At 39.7% G+C, this 16,046-nt stretch overlaps 3 protein-coding genes across 6 annotated transcripts; 2 read left to right on the forward strand and 1 right to left on the reverse strand.

Moving 5' to 3' along the window:
• Window positions 1-2,420: 2,420 nt before the first annotated feature.
• trmt61b (tRNA methyltransferase 61B) lies at window positions 2,421-6,081 on the forward strand. 4 transcript variants are annotated; one of them, XM_006799383.2, is made up of 8 exons: window positions 2,421-2,506; window positions 2,589-3,442; window positions 3,538-3,640; window positions 4,530-4,720; window positions 4,847-4,938; window positions 5,500-5,702; window positions 5,778-5,867; window positions 5,960-6,081. In XM_006799383.2, exons 2-8 carry the CDS (start codon window positions 2,690-2,692, stop codon window positions 5,992-5,994), a joined length of 1,467 nt encoding a protein of 488 aa, XP_006799446.2. In that variant the 5' UTR covers window positions 2,421-2,506; window positions 2,589-2,689; the 3' UTR covers window positions 5,995-6,081. The 4 variants fall into 4 exon arrangements, with proteins under 4 accessions (XP_006799446.2, XP_006799445.2, XP_035767280.2 ...); XM_035911386.2 differs by having other exon boundaries at window positions 2,428-2,506; window positions 2,618-3,442; XM_006799382.3 differs by having other exon boundaries at window positions 2,427-3,442.
• On the reverse strand, window positions 6,072-9,377 carry spdya (speedy/RINGO cell cycle regulator family member A). Its single transcript, XM_006799381.2, has 7 exons — window positions 9,285-9,377; window positions 8,392-8,653; window positions 8,240-8,298; window positions 8,069-8,154; window positions 7,758-7,929; window positions 7,325-7,535; window positions 6,072-6,726 (listed from the first exon to the last, which is right to left on the reverse strand). Exons 2-7 carry the CDS (start codon window positions 8,603-8,605, stop codon window positions 6,668-6,670), a joined length of 801 nt encoding a protein of 266 aa, XP_006799444.2. The 5' UTR covers window positions 8,606-8,653; window positions 9,285-9,377; the 3' UTR covers window positions 6,072-6,667.
• Window positions 9,378-10,425: 1,048 nt separating this feature from the next.
• On the forward strand, window positions 10,426-15,094 carry pcare1 (photoreceptor cilium actin regulator 1). Its single transcript, XM_006799384.2, has 2 exons — window positions 10,426-13,861; window positions 14,657-15,094. Exons 1-2 carry the CDS (start codon window positions 10,536-10,538, stop codon window positions 14,778-14,780), a joined length of 3,450 nt encoding a protein of 1,149 aa, XP_006799447.2. The 5' UTR covers window positions 10,426-10,535; the 3' UTR covers window positions 14,781-15,094.
• Window positions 15,095-16,046: the final 952 nt, after the last annotated feature.

Here is a 16,046-nt window from a genome sequence, read left to right on the forward strand (position 1 = left end):
GTGGTGTACACAACCCACGTGTGGCCCTCTGAGCACATGCGCACTTGGTCCCAGCACCTCCCACTCGCTTCGTATTATGTTCTTCTTTGGGTTTTCCCGGCAGCAGGCAACATTTCAGGTTGCCTTACTGCCTCCTAGTCGTCAATAACTAACTGTTCACACTTTATGATTTCTTACAGTGCGGCAATTAGCCCGAAAAAACACTTCTCAACAGCCGAGTCTCCACAGTCAAGTAGACCTTTAACCCTGTTCTTATCGACCTGATCTTTGCAGCTAACCACTGCTCTGTTCAACAGTCCTTTCTCTTGCCAAATATCAGTGCAAGAGCCAGCAATAGTCAGGATCTATCCGCTAGAATTCCTTGCTGTTTCGTGTCGGTTTCCTGTTTCCTCTTACTACTCTTTATTTTGTATTTCATGTGTCTTAGTGGTACTAATCAAGTATTTTTTCGATTTCGTGCGTATAACCCTCATGTGAATACTAAAAAATGTTCTACATGCCACCCACCTCAAGAACAACATATTTTTATATAAAATGATCAAAGATAAAACAGAAATAACCCAAACCTTGGTAAAAATAAATAATAATAATTAGTGTAGAGAACACTGAGAGATTCATACCTACAACCAATTTGGAATCGTTAATTAACCCGTGTTTGTAGGAAGAACGTTGTAGAAAGAAGCCTGGATTTGAACCCAGGACCTTGTTGCTGTGAGGCAAACCACGGTAGCATTGTGCTGTATTATTAATACAGCATGTTCAACATTAAAAAAAAAAGTGACATATATACACTGGAATAAGTATTTTGTTTCAGTTTATAATTAAAAAAGAATATCTCTCTTCCTTTTTTAATCAATGGTAAATAGAATAAAAATGAATTAAATGTATGATTTTAAATAATAGCTCTTTCCTTTTTTTAGCCACCACATATCTGTAGGGCAGCGTAAATACAGAAACCCTGTTCCTTCCGGACAACAAGCAGGTTGATTTATGCTGTGTTCATGTTTCCCTCCAAAGCAAGCATATCCTTAGTTGTAAATATCAGCCTTTACAATCGGTCAATGCATTTACTTGTACTGACAAAATAGGTCGTAACTTGGGTGTTCCCATTTATTTTACAACTACCTATAAATAACACAATTTGTAGGGTACTTATCTCTGCATCATCCTATGGATCCTCATATCCCCAAACTGTAAATTTCTCCCAAGGCTCTTGAATGCATCACCAACAAATGAACTCATCCAGTGTGCATGTCCACATTCAGGTTTATATGTGTAAGAAAGTTCATAAATAATAATAATGACACAGCTTTTTTGCTGTAAATAACACAAACTCAACACAAATTTTCAAAATATTAATGTAATATGAAATTAAATGTCAAGAAGACAGAAATTTTCCTTTTAGACGTGTTACTGTTTGAAGTTATTTTCACCTTAAAAATGTGCAAATTCTACAACTGACAGCTCTCAAGCACTCAGTTTTATATTCTCAGCTGTAGAACAGGCTGTACAATGATGTTAATGTTTTAAGTTATTCCTTAAAACATTAAATTACTAACTTAAGTCTTTTAATTTTTTCTTATGAGTACTAAAATACTAAAATCAAGCGTTGTATTTTCATTAAATAATTATTTTAAGTTTCATTGTTTGCCCATTTTTCCTCCTTTTATTGTGCTAAACATCAAGCCAAAATATAAAGTGTGTATTCAAAAATTAACAACAAATGGCAGATTATTTCGCACCGACCAATAACACAGGTTGATATATAATAAGTAAATTCAAAGATAAAAACCCAAAATAGACTCAACTTGTACAAAGCAATAAACCAGTAAAAGGGGTCAGAGCTAAACTAAAAATCTATTTTTAATTCGTTTTTAAGAGAATAATTTGTGGGCTAAACAGCTTTAAAAAACTTTTCAAGTAGTGCTGATTACTCGTCTGTGTGACTTTTGAGATACCCAACTCCAAATATCAAGTTATGGATTGCATCCCCTCGTGGCAGAAACAAATTTCCGTACTACACACTTCATTGACAAACCTACATTTGTGAATTAATTTTTTTTCCAAATAAAACAAAATTGTTAACGTAAGTTCAACTTTTCCATTCATTAAAATGATTCTCGTTCTCCATTTAAATAAATCTCCTGTTGTTGAAAACATTTTATTGTGAAATTTATTGTGAAATTAATTATGCTTGTAAAGTAGAGCGAAAACTGTCGATGGAAACGGTTTGAAAGATAATCCAAAGAGTTCAAAGTCACACCGTAAAAAAAAGTCTATTCCTCGAAAAGCTTGGAATATTAAATTAGGCGTGATGATACAAAATTACATTTTATTTTACATTTTTAAATCATAGTTGAATGAGGCATATAAGTTACAACATCGCCCTCTGCCGCTGGATTTTAATCATTACAGCAGTCGCCTAATTGTGACGTTGTACACATGTCAGTGTCCAGCATGGTGTCCTCCTTGAGTGTGTAAACAGCCGGGTTATCGAGAAACGGAGGTAAACTGATTGAAAGCTTTTACAGCGGAAGTTCCATTTAAGCAGCCTTTAATGTTTCTTCGCTCTGGCTTTTAATCCGCAGGTCTACACGCGGTGTTTGTGTCATTCTAGGTTTTTCTGCTTTCTTTACTGGATGGGATCGACGCCACAGCTTCCACTTTGTGTCTTTTTTTGAATGTCGTAATGGCTTTGAAAGTCGCGCTCCACAGACTTGTGTTTACTCACAGAACGCTGACAATTTGGGCATCCAGTCAGAGACACAGCCGGCACAGGGACTTACTTGTGAATCTCAGTGAAAGTGTCAGAGGCACAAGAACTTTTTCAGGTGCTGCTGTGAAGCGTAACGATAATAAGGAGGGCAGCTCCGACTATTCACGCCTGAGTACCAAGGTGACATCCAGGAAGAGGAGACCTCTGTCCCCACTGGAGAGGATCAGTGGCTTGCTGCCCCAGGACGCATTGAGCCCTGAGGTGATGCAGCTGAGAGAGCAGGAGTCAGATAAGGGGGCAGAGATCCAAGGATCAGTCCCAAATCGCACGCAGGTAGAAGTTGGGGATGAGGATATCGTTAAAAAGTCTGAACATGAGGCTCACAGTCCACCTGTTGGAGCAGAGGAGTTGGACACCGGCTCAGTTCATCACCGGGAAAAGCAGGTGTGGGCGGCTCTGCCCGGGGAAAGGTTGCTTACCTGTGGAGAGCTGCTTGTTGCTGAGTATCGCAGAAAGAAGCGCGTGGAATTCAGAAAGATGTTCCAGCTGCAGACAGGGGCCCGTCTGGAGAGCAACTGGGGGGTCATACTGCACAATGACATTGCAGGGCAGCCAGCAGGGCTGTTTCTGAAGACTCACCGGGGGGTCCCCATCTTTATAAGGCGAGCTAGTTTGGAGGATTATGTGCTGTGTATGAAGAGGGGACCTGCAATTGCCTACCCTAAGGTAGAGAGCAGTAAATGAATGATATATGCACACAGTTGCCTTTCAGCTTCAGAGTTTTCTGACAGATAATCTATTAAGTGTTTTTCCTTCCTCAGGATGCAGCTTCTATGTTAATGATGATGGACGTCACAGAGGGAGACTGTGTCCTGGAGTCAGGATCTGGATCGGGGGCCATGTCTCTATTCCTGTCAAAAGCAGGTTTGAACTCATATATGGAAGCACGATCTCCCAGTTTAGCTACATACAGAAGTTGATAGCAGATTGTTTTTCTCTTCCATTTGACATATCTGGATATGCAGACAGGTAATAAAATGAAAGAATTTCACTCAATTTCACTACACCCTCAAATATGATTGGGCAAATTTTTTTGAAAGAGAATGGAAGTTGGAGTGAGCAAAGAACTCAGCGAGGGTCTGGTTCCGATAAGAGAAGGTGAGAACTAAGAAAGGCGTGGGAAGGGTGGGATTCGGAAATTACAGGAAACCGGAATGTGAATTAATGATCTCCCAAAAGTGTGTTTTTATAAATTCAAAGTGGCTTTACTTAAAATAAATCAACAACGTAAGCTACAGTTATTATTAGAATTCTTTTATCCCCCCACATAAACAGACTAAATCTTCAAATAGTTAAATAATTTAGCTGCATCTCACATTTAAGCAAAATAAACCCATTCATTACACTAATCACAAGAGGATATAAAGTAGAAAATAGAAGTAAACACAATGGGATGTGAGTACAGGCCTTGTGTTTCCATAAGGTACAAATTAATAGAAGATTTACAGCAGACTGACACATTAAATGAACACAAAGCACATATTAAATGAACAGTTTAATGTGAACTGATTTTATAATAAGGCGAAGATAAAGGGTAACAGCGTGGATCAAATTTCCATTTGAACTGCTGTCCAGGGAACGACTCAACTTCTCAAGTGCTGACTGTCCTCATTAATCTTCATGAAAACCAATAAAAGTCAAATCTGTGATGTGAAGGAAAGTGGTGGATGTCACATTTCCTCAGGGGAAAAAGTCATTTAGACAAAGTGTAACTGCTTGCTGTGGAGCCTGATTATGTTTTTGTTTTCCCCAGTCGGCTCTAAGGGCAGCGTGCTGAGCGTAGAAGTCAGGGAGGATCATCACAGGAGAGCTGTGCTTAACTACAACCGCTGGAGGACATCATGGAGTCTGCGACGAGGGGAGGAGTGGCCCGATAACGTCCAGTTTCACAAGGCTGACCTCTGCACAGCCTCTTCGCTCCTTGCTGGTCGGGGATTTCATGCGGTCAGTGTCGGGTTGAAATGTTCCTCATTTGTAACATTTTTTTGTCCTTCTATCAGTACAACACCACCTGAACACATCATTGGTTAGACGTAGATCTGATTATCAAGTGGATAATTTCTACTGCAGGTTGCTCTTGATCTGATCAACCCTCACCTGGTTTTACCCACTGTGATTCCACATCTCCACCCTGGAGCCGTGTGTGCTGTCTACCTCGCTAAGTATGAAGCTTGACCGTGTCATTTTCTACTTATAAACTAAATGTAGTTTATTCTTCTCACCCCAGCAGATTTACACATTTGTTTTTGTCACTATGCAATATTACCCGACAACTGCTTGGTTAAATTTTCTAGAGAAGTGGAAAACTTGCAAAAGAAGAAAAATTTGTTGTAGATGTAGATTTCTATAGTTTAACTGTGACACTAGCCTTAGCACAAGAAGGGCCCATTGGAAACAGCTATTTGGTTTCTAAAGAGAAACACTTTTCTCTTGGCTGAAATTAGATGAAGACAATACCACTATTGTTATCTGTATGTTTCATATCAAGTCAGAACCAGGAGAATGTTAGCTTGGCACAAAGAATAGAGACACAGGAGAAAACAGCCCGCCTTGATCTGTCTGAAGGTACCAAAGCTAACCTGCTAGTATTTCCAGCACACATTAGCTAATTTATTGGCGACCAAACACACTACAGTTTCTGTGCCATGAGGAAAAAAGAACCTTTCAGAAATAAAAAAATAATTGATCTTTTCTGCTCTGTTAACTGTGTCTGTATACCACAGCATAACTCAAGTCACCGACCTGCTGGAAGGAGTTCGATGTTCAAAACTCCCTTTACTGTGTGAACGCGTCATAGAGCTTCCACTCCGGGAATGGGTGGTGGCTCCAGCCCTTCAGAAGGATGGACGATACTGCAACAAGAAAGCCCAAATCCTGGATGAAAACCTAAGTCAGGATGGCGAGGCATCGGAGGAGAGTGACAAAGGTGATTAAAAGTAACACGGCAGAGTCTCACAGAGTCCCCTTGAGTATTTCCACTCAAGTTTGATTGTCATTTCAGAAGACCTGACCACAGAGGAGGACCCCGACCCACCTTTTGGGAGTATCCCTTACATTGCTCGACCTCACCCTGAACAAATGAGCCACACAGGTCAGATGTTACCACGCATCTAGTCCCAGTATCAGTTATTGTATGATAATATAATTAAAAATATTAAATGTGTAATTTTTGCCTTTTTTCAGCTTTCCTGGTGAAACTGAGGAAGTGTGTGCAGTAACATTTCTACCTGTGGGGGAACCCTGAACACAGATTGTTACACATCAAATAAACGGTCTTAAAGAAGATAATAAAAAGTCAAAACTGATTTGTCCTTTAATGCAAAATTTGCCTTCTTAGTGAAAATGGCTCTGGTGCAAAGTGAATATACAGAATCTGTGTGTGAGTAAAGAGCAACAGAACAGTTTAGTGTACTGAAGCAGATTGCAATGAAGACTATGAAAATTCAAAAGTCTTGGATCACTAAACAGCACACTGGCAACACAACACCAATACAAACTACAAACAAACCCAGCCAGACCCTTCTGTGTACCTGACAGCATCCAATGCTTAACTCATTTACATCTGTGAAAAATAGTACGTGACAGAGTCCACAAATAAGTTAAATAAGTTAAATAAATAAATAAATACCAACAACATTTTAAGCAAATCTAGGTTTCACACTAACAATCCTTCGGGGTTTTGTGCCCACAAACGGCCAACTTGCTTGTTTTAAATGACATAAGCTCAACGTTGTCACTTGCACTTAAAATATGTTGTGAGTACCTTGTTAACTTTAGAGGCGACTGACAAACTGGGGATTCAGACTTTTTTACTTCAGAGTAAAGTGCTATTAAATCCAGTAAAGGAAGCATTAACTGCTTGGTTGATTTAAACAGGAAGTCGCTGATGCTCTACTCATTAATCCAGTCCATGAAGGTGTCCAATGTGGACTTGCAGGAAGAATCATTCCCTAAGAAAAAAGATGGAAACATGTAGTTAGGTATGAGTTTAAATCTTAACTGCAGAGCTTTATCTGTATACATACGAGCACTGTAAGTAAGTGTCCTGTGTTCCTTATATCGTGGCTGAGTTGCTGTCGTTCCCACTTTGTTATAAAACCACTAACAGTTGACTATATAATATTTAGTAGCGAGGAAACTTCACAGCTGGACTTGTTGCACAGGTGGCATCCTATCACAGTACTACTTCACCGAGCTCCTGAGAGTGACCCATTCTTTCACAAATGTTTATAGAAGCAGTCTGCATGCCTGGGGCTATTGATTTTATACACCTGTAGCAATAGAAGTGATTGGAACATCTGAATTCAGTTATTTGGATGAGTGAGCGAGTGCTCCCACTAATCCACTTAGTAGGACAATAGGTTCAAGTGCAAAAAATACTAACATTATGTGTTTTTGTTGAAGAGGAAATTATTTCTGCAGTTTGGATTGCAGGGCTTCTTGAACGTTGGTTTTAAACTTAACTGGGCATCCTATACTGACCGGCTCTTTACACTATAAACCACACAGTAAACAGAGACACTAGCATTAGTTATATGTACTTGGTACCTCCTTTGGGATTTGCACAGCTGAGCCTCTGGAGGGAGGAGGTGTGGCCTATTCTGGTGTCACGCTTACAGAGGGAACAGGACACAGGTGAGGCATAGGGCCCACGGGGAAAACGGACGCGGTCGCCATCATTATACTGCCGCTGGGCACCGCCATGGTGATCGGAACGCTGCCGCTGCCACACGAAATGAGAGGACACAATGGCCATCACCTGGAAGACAGAGGTCGAAGAAATAAATACAGCTCAAACAGAAAAAATAACAAAATAAATAAATCATGTCACTGCAAAACACACCCACAGACACTAGAGATGGAATGTCTGGCATTAAACCCAAGCAATAAAAATGGCACCGCGCAGCAAAAACAAGACCCTTAAAAATTCCCAGTGAAGCACCATTTATCAGTCTCCTCAGGCAATTATACTTGTGTGTACCTCTTCACAGCAGCGCCTGCTGACAGCAGCTCTGTACTCTATGCGAGCCCACAGCTTGTCTCGCTGCTCAAGGAAGCGGGGAAACTGTTTTTTCCAGTTCTTGCCCAGTGCCCACGGAAAAATTTCATACTTGCTCTCCTCCTCATCCTCCTCCATGGTGTTGGCAAGATATCTACAGGAGGAGAGCGAGAGCCGAGTTCAGGGCTGTAGGTTTGCCAAGAAATATCACATATTGCAGAAGCAAACAAAGTTTCCTTCCATGACAGAATATAATACAGAAGCAGGATTTTCAGGCTTTTCTCTGAACTTACAGTGCAATGAAAAAATTCTTTCTGGTGTATTCAGTAATAGTGAAGCAGGCCCTTTTGAAGTACACAAAGGCCATGGCTAGGAGGTACTGATGAAACAGAGGGAAAAGATGGTGTCCCTTTAATATAAAGCATAACAAAGTTTTGTAGCTTTCATCAAAATAATAACTTTACCTTGTCTGTCAATTTATAGCAACCATCCACCCTTAGAAAGTCTTTTATCAGGTCATCCTCTGTAGACAAAGAGATGTTAATATATGAGAATTTAAACCAAATTTCACATTTTCTTGAGCGCACCCTGCTTTCTTGTTAGAATATTTATCTACCAAAAAGACGGAAATATGCTGCCATTTCCTGCCGCTGGACAACAGTTGACTGAGGCACTTTGGTAAAATACAAGTCACCCTGGTTTGACTGGATACTCCACACCCCACCCTGGGTGTTTTGACCACTGTGTCTGCTGAGGCTGAGGTTTCTTCTGATTGGGCGAACATTTTTGCGTTTGACCCTAAGGGTAACAGAGGGAGGAGTTTTCATCATGCTTCAGCTTGAATCATCTGCAGAAAGGAGTCCTCTGGTATGTTATCACTGCAAATGAGAGAAAAAGTATGAGCAGTGAGCATCATCACTATAGACTGTCATTTTTTTTTGGAGGGGGGGCGGTGTCAAAGGGGTCCACTAAATTGTGCCAAATTCGAGCTTCTTACCATCATTTGCCCTCAAGACACATTTAAAGAGCTAAATGTTTCTCTCTTTTCAGACATTTTTCGAGAGGCAATGTAAAAAATTAATTATCTCAAAAATTACTTTAACTAAGGCCTTGGGGAGGGGTCCGCTATGGTGTCTCTATCAATACGAACTTTCATGAGCGTGGCTAAAGCAAAACTAGAATGACACGTATGCTTAATTTCCCTAAATGATTTGGATTACCGCGTAGCAAAATGGGGACATTATTTAATAATGAATTTTTCCGAATAAGTTTAAAGTGTTTAAAGTAAGGCAGGTTATCTGTACGTCATTAACAACAGGCAGTAAAAGAAAGAGAAAGCCCGCAGCTCTTCAGCAACACGAGCTATCAGCTAGCTAGAAAACTGACTATAAAAAAAAACAAGAAAAAAAATCACCCAATTTTAAGTGACGACTGTTTTTAGCGGCACAAAGAGACGCTAAAAGATTAAATAAGTATTGTTCCTATGAGAAGCTTAACTCTCATACTAACCAGCAACACGTTTTATAGGATGAAAGTGAGCATAAAGCAGTCGCTTCAGGACGCTGACCAGACGAGAAAGTAGTTGGCAGCTCTGGCAGTTTCTGGAGCGCGCTTCGAGATCTGTGCCAGCGGTGCACCTGCGCGCGAGGACGAGCACGCACTGGCGCCACGTTTTCTTTGCTTATGGCGATCTCTGTATGGAGTTATAATTAACAAGCCAAACAATGTAAATATGAAGAACACTATATTAAAAACACACCAAGCACTTAGAGTGTAAAAGTCACATATCAGTTTCTAATGACTTTTTCTCTTAATGAGATATTTGTTTTGTTATATTTCATTTTATTTTGTTGAACTAGACAACAAAGGCTACCAATCTACTTATTTATGCGATTTTTCTGTGTATTGTGGTTGTTTATTGTGTTTGAGTTACATTCAAGGTGCTGTAACAAACGATTATTTTACGTTGGGGATAACTGATCTTATATAAGGGAAACTTTTGCAAGTTAATTTATAGGAGGCAAAATCACAAAGGAGTAAATCATGAACTTTATTTACTCCTACTTTATTTATTTGGTGTAGTAGTTAGTTTTGGTGGTTTGTTCTCACTTCATTTGATTATTTAAGAAAGGGGGTGAAGAAAAGATGTGTAATATGCAGATATATTTGATTTAATGTTGTCAAATGTAGATAAAATAGAATCAGTGTAGCACATTTTCTAATTCTGATGAAAACAAAATGCTGTGTTTTTCTTTCTGTTTTTTTCTATTGGCTAAATTAGGATGTATTGTTTTGCAGGCTATAAAAAACCCACCTGAAGCCAGCCTTCATTACCCAAATGAGCTTAAGTTCTTAGAAGTAGGTGAGTTTTATATGACTTAACGTGACATATGTGCAGGCTGAGGAGTTCACTGAAAGACTCACTAATCCTTTCAGCTGCTTGTCCTTCATAAGGTGCAGAGGGATGTTTTTTTCAAACATGCTCCAAGGAAATTTTATTAAACATGGCCACCAAACTGTGGATTTATTCTGTCTGTCAGTGACAGTTGGAAGCAATTTGTAAAATGGATTTATCCACGTTTTGTTTTGGCAGCCTACTTGCGGAAAGGGATCTTACTCAACGAGTCAACGACATCAGCCATCTGAAAATGACAGCTGGTGGCTAAGAATCTTTGCTATTTTTTTACACAATTTACTGCACTGTCTGTGTTAGTGTTATCCAGGGAGAAGAGAGAAAAAAAAACACCGTGTACAGCAGAAATGGGTTGCTCACCATCTAAAGGTAACAATTTTGGCACTCTGGGTGCTATGAGGAAGGGGAGAATGCTACCCCCTGCACCTCAAGACAACCCCAGAGATCCACAGTTTGAAGATGGGGAAAATCATGTTTCATCTGGAGCTACAAATGGAGATACAAAGGAAAAGAAGACAGGTGGACAAACCCAGGTACTTCAGAAAGAGTCACACATGACACCACAGAAAAAGAGGCTTGATACTGAGCAAGTGAAGATGGAAGCAGTTAACATAGATAAGCTGGGGAATCAAGCAACAGAAAAAAGCACAGTATCACAGAGGAAAGAGAAACACAATGACAAACAGGATGTGGCAGACAAAAGGCTTAACAGGAAACCAAAGAAAAATGCCAAAGGTGCAAAAGTTCTTAAAAAGAAGGACAAAGACAAACTATCTGAAGAGCACAAAGTGGACTTTCCAGAACCCTTGGTAAAAGCTCACCAAGCTGCGTATGCCTTTTTGAATCCTAGCATAAACAAATATGATGTTTTGCTTGGACTCTTAGAACAAGCAGCTGAAACTCAGGTTTCTGTTCAGCCTATGGTTGCCTTCATGGCTCTACGTTACGAGGAAATAATTCAGGGACTAGAAGACATGGTGGAGGAGGGAGAAATTTTTTTAAAAGAAAATGGCGAACATCTTGCTTGGCCAAGCCAAATGAAAAATCTCTCATCCTCTACCTCTCTGAAGTCTGGCTCTCCTAATATCGAACCCCCACCGGATTTGTTGCAGCAGCTGCTTCAGTACACCACACAGAGAATGAGAAATGTGAACCAGACTGTTGGAAGAATTGGGGACTGTGCTTTAGAAGAGGCAGTGGAGTATTTTGCCTCCGTTTCAGAGCTTTTAGAGGAGAAACTTAAAGTCAAACGTGCAACAGAGAGTAGGTTAATGCAACTCTTATCCCACATTGAAATGGCCTCTCTGCACAAGCCTGGGCCAGAGGATTCAGCTCTCTTTAGTGAGGACAGTGGAATTGGGGCTGAGAATGAATCCCTTGCTGGATCTGAGAGACGCCAAAGACGAGAGAGCTGTGAGTCTACCGGGACAAATAGAGCTACTCCTGTCAGTCCTATGCGAAGAGTGTCAAGGAGAATGCTTCGGGGTCAAATAAGTCCTAGTGTGTCCCTTACCTCACTCAACTCACTAGGTTCGACATGTACCATAATGGCTAATGACCAAAGAGACTCATTGCTAGGATCTGTCTCCACAGAGTACGGGGAAGAGGATGTCAATGATTATGATGAGGTGGACAGAGATATAGGACATATCCAAGAAGCAGCTCAAAAGCAATTTAATTGTTCTCCTGTAGACTGTAAGCTACAAGAACCTCGACGTTTATCCCCAAAGAGGATAGAAAATCCTCAAAATGTAGAAATGACTATGAAAATGAAAAATGCAATAAGTGGTAGGATACAGTTTGTATCGTCACAAAATCCTAGTTCTAAAACAAAGGCATCAGCGAGGACAAAAACTAGCACACAGGATTGGACAGATGATGAGGTACAATCTCCAAGGAGGCCTCAAACAGCAGCAGCTGTACGAAAAGTGAAAAAGACCCCAGTGAACAGGGGTCAGCGTTCCCGGTCAGCAGAATCCCTTCGGAGCAAAGGGGAAGATCCTACTCTTCTTGAACTAGAAAGGACCCAGAAAGATTTAAACCGGAGATTGCAGAGCATAAATAAAAGCAAAGAAGAAAGAAAAACAAGGACTGATCCTTTAAAACGAAATCAAGGAAACTCACCAGCACAATCTCCAGCAATAAATCAGAGACAGCCTTCATTAGAAAAGAAAAACAACCCCCAACCACCTAAAGACAAGGCAAGTCCTACAAAGTCCAATAGTAAAAAACAGGAGGCAACCAGTGAAGTTGATGATGATAAACAAAAAGACAAGAATATACCCAAGGGTCTTATAAAAGCCACTCCACCTCCTAGCCCCCCTTTATCACCTCAACCATCTTCTGGCCTTCACAGAGGTAGGAATTCAGTCAAAAAACTGATTGATACATTCAGTCAAGGAATAGAGGAACTAGAAGGTCCTAAAGTCCTGGGGCCTCTCAAAGGAGTGCGAAAATGTGGTGTTCCAGTGTTACCCGGTTTAGGAAATGTAGAAGCCGTGCTGACTGCTGGGATAACTAGCTGTAGGTCTGAATCTACAACATGTGAGAAAACAGATTTAGACCTGGATAATCTTCCTCCACCAGCAATGGAAGTATTATTGGACAATTCCTTTGAAAGCGCTCAGAGTACATCAACTAGTGTAGCAGCAGATGGTGCAACAAAAGTAGGAAGATCACCTTTGTTGAAAAGGGGTGTAATATCACAACGATTGAAGGCCTCAGTTCAGTCAGTGACGGTACTGCCAAGCAAAGGAGGCTTGCCACAAACCTCCAAACACATTTCCCCTGTTAGAGTGGAACAACAAGAGACGTTTCCTCTGTCTAAGGTCAATCAACCAGATTCGGAAATCAAAAAGGATTCCTTATATCAGCAACTCAGAAAGAACATACAACTAAAACCCTCTTCAGACTTTCAGTCAGAGAAATTGTCAACACGTTATGTAGGACCATGTGCCACTCAAACAGAATTGAGAGACATACAAGATGGTGGTAACATTTCAGTGCCTGGATCCAACACCACAGCATCTTCTGTGCCTGCTTCAGTAGAGACTAGCCAAACACCTGCCACCCCACCTGTGTCTAGAGGGCGAATGTTGCCTTTCACACCTTCTACTCCAAGCAGCTTACATCGAAGACTTCCCAGTCCCCACAATTTCAAAAATCAGCCTACTCCACCCTCTTCATCTAGCCCGTCTCTTAACAGAACACTTCCTACACCACCTGCTCTTCAGAGGAGACTCCCCAGCCCACCCGTTTCAAAGCAGAACATTTCGAGCTCAAACTCAGTCGCTTCATACCCTTTCAAAGCACCATCTCCCCCAGCTTCGCCAAAAGTACAAAGATGGTCAAGGGAAAATAGCAGTGAAGACTCATCAAGTGCCAGGACAATTAGTAATGCACGTTCAGTCTTCTGTCCCGTTTCTCCGTCCATGTTTGAAGCCCAGCCTTGTTCAGTAAGCAAGCCCCCGCAAGCATGGACCTCAACCAAAGTTTCATTCCTCTTACATACTTTTGAGACACGTGGGAGGACTCCTGCATCTGTCCATGGGCCACGACCCTTTATCAGACGTAGCCATTCAGACCGGAGGCAGAGTCTAAGTCTGCCACAACAATCACAACGCATCTCAGTGGCTGAGACTTGTGGGAGTGAACCAGCGATATATTCACAGGGGTGAGATTTTACCACATTTGTACTTATCTTAAATGATTATTCATGACTTTGTTTTGTTTGTTTGTTTGTTTTTTAAGCAATTAAAAGATTTTTGAATATCACAATATAATAACAGCAGGGTGACACGATTTCCTTTTTTAAAAGGAACTGCACAGGATTTATTTTCTTTGTCCTTCTGTCCCACACATTGAAACAATGTTCCCTATTTTGAATGTTTTTGGAGGACATGCACTTTTCTAAATCCTGGCTTTTACCTAATGCATGTAAAGGGACAGCTTTTTATTCAAGTTAAATGATGGTTAGTCTGTCTAATTCTGTAACCGTCAGGAAAAATTAGACATGACCAAAAATTCACAAGCTTTGCAGATTTTGGTGATTCAGATAGAAACTGCTACAAAGAAAATTAAGCAGCAATATATATAATGACAAACAGAGTTTTTGTCTTTTTTGGTAGGCTTATTTTTCAGTTCATAAAGATTTTCTGATATGAAGTGATGCCACTCTTAGGCCACATTATCACTTAAAGAGTAATTATATTAAATATAAAAAATGCTTACATTGTAAGCGTCTCTCAAACAGAAGCTCATTCTCACGATACATTATGTAACAAATAACTCTCTGTACTTAATGCTACTCCCACTAACTTTCCCCTGCTGTTATAACTGTATTACGTTAGATTTATATAAAACAATTAATCTCTCGTACTTCACGAGTCAGTATTGCACCAAGTGACTCGGACTCACTTGGCCCAGTTACCTAATTGCTAATGACAACATTTTCTGTTCTTTCTTTTAGGCTAAACTATGAACCAACCAGAGATGATGACTCATGGGGTAGCCAATCAGACCTCAGAACGACAACACGCTCTGCATCACACCCAGACCTGTGTGTTGTTGGACGTGCCTTGCACAAGGACTAAAGGGGCCAATGCAGAGCCAGGAGGATTATGGATTAGCAGGCCTTACTGAGGATTTAAGTCGATGCTGTTTATTCCACTTGGAAGAGAGGAAGAGCTAATTCTATCCACTCTTCTGCTGTAACACACCTCCACAGTGTTTATAATTATATGTATTTCAGGTTTTATTAGTTGTAATTCTTTCATTGGTGTTTCTCATGTCTGCACTGTATCTGAAAAAAAAACATGCTCCTGAGCTTCATGTTTACATCACAATTTAGTCTTCCTCTTTTTTTATAGATTGTCTTCCCACTAATGACTAAGTTTTTGGTATTTAATCACAAAGTATTCACAAATTTACCTTAAGTTCATTTCGGCATCAAAATTCATAAATAAAAAGTATGTTCATGTTTTTTTTAAACTGTAGTATTAGTATTCTGTCTTTTATTTTTTATTGTTTTGTAATAAAAATAATTCCATCCCAACTTTGCATGTACTATCAATAACAACTGTCATAATGCTGCATTCAGGTGTTTCATGATCCCTGAAAATGACTTAGGATACTGTATTTCTTGCTAGCATCATTATGCTATTATGCTCACAGTGGTGATACCAGCATTTTATCTTTAGGTGGCAAATTATGTATATGTGTAATTTGAAATGAATGTCCTGTAATTAATGGAAAAGTAGAAGTTGCGACCTGGTGAACTTAATGGGAATACAACTAAGAATAAGAGAAATGGTTGGACCTAACGTTACAGCATCTTACACTCTCGGCATCTATTATATTAATCCTCACTGTATTCAGAAAAGATACATAAGTTACAAATCTTTTCTTATAGTTATGAATTACTGTCTAATTATCAGGAGATTTCAAGATTCCAGTTTCATATTTTTATTATTAAAGAATTTTAAATCAAGTTCTCAAAATAATGAGAAAAAGATAAATCGAATGCTACATATTTCTTCCCCAGTAACTATATACTAAATATACATTGTAGTTACATTGTAACTACAATGTATATTTAGTTTTTCTTCTATGTATGTTTACGCTTTAGAAAACAAAAAATGCCAAATTAGCTATTAAAAATGTCCTATTTTCCCCTACAAGTTTCTCTCTTTTTCCATAATCCTGACTAGAAATGGAAACTATACCTTTACTGAAAAAAATCTTCTGTTTTCTTAACTGATAATTAAGTAAAGCTTTGATGTAAGGATAAAAGAAAAGAGAATAGGGAAAGAATACTTTTTGTATACTTTTGTAATCATATCTCATCAGGAAACAAACAG

This window comes from Neolamprologus brichardi, chromosome 19 (assembly GCF_056152115.1).
Source record: "Neolamprologus brichardi isolate AB-2024 chromosome 19, ASM5615211v1, whole genome shotgun sequence".
Lineage (NCBI taxonomy): Eukaryota > Metazoa > Chordata > Actinopteri > Cichliformes > Cichlidae > Neolamprologus > Neolamprologus brichardi.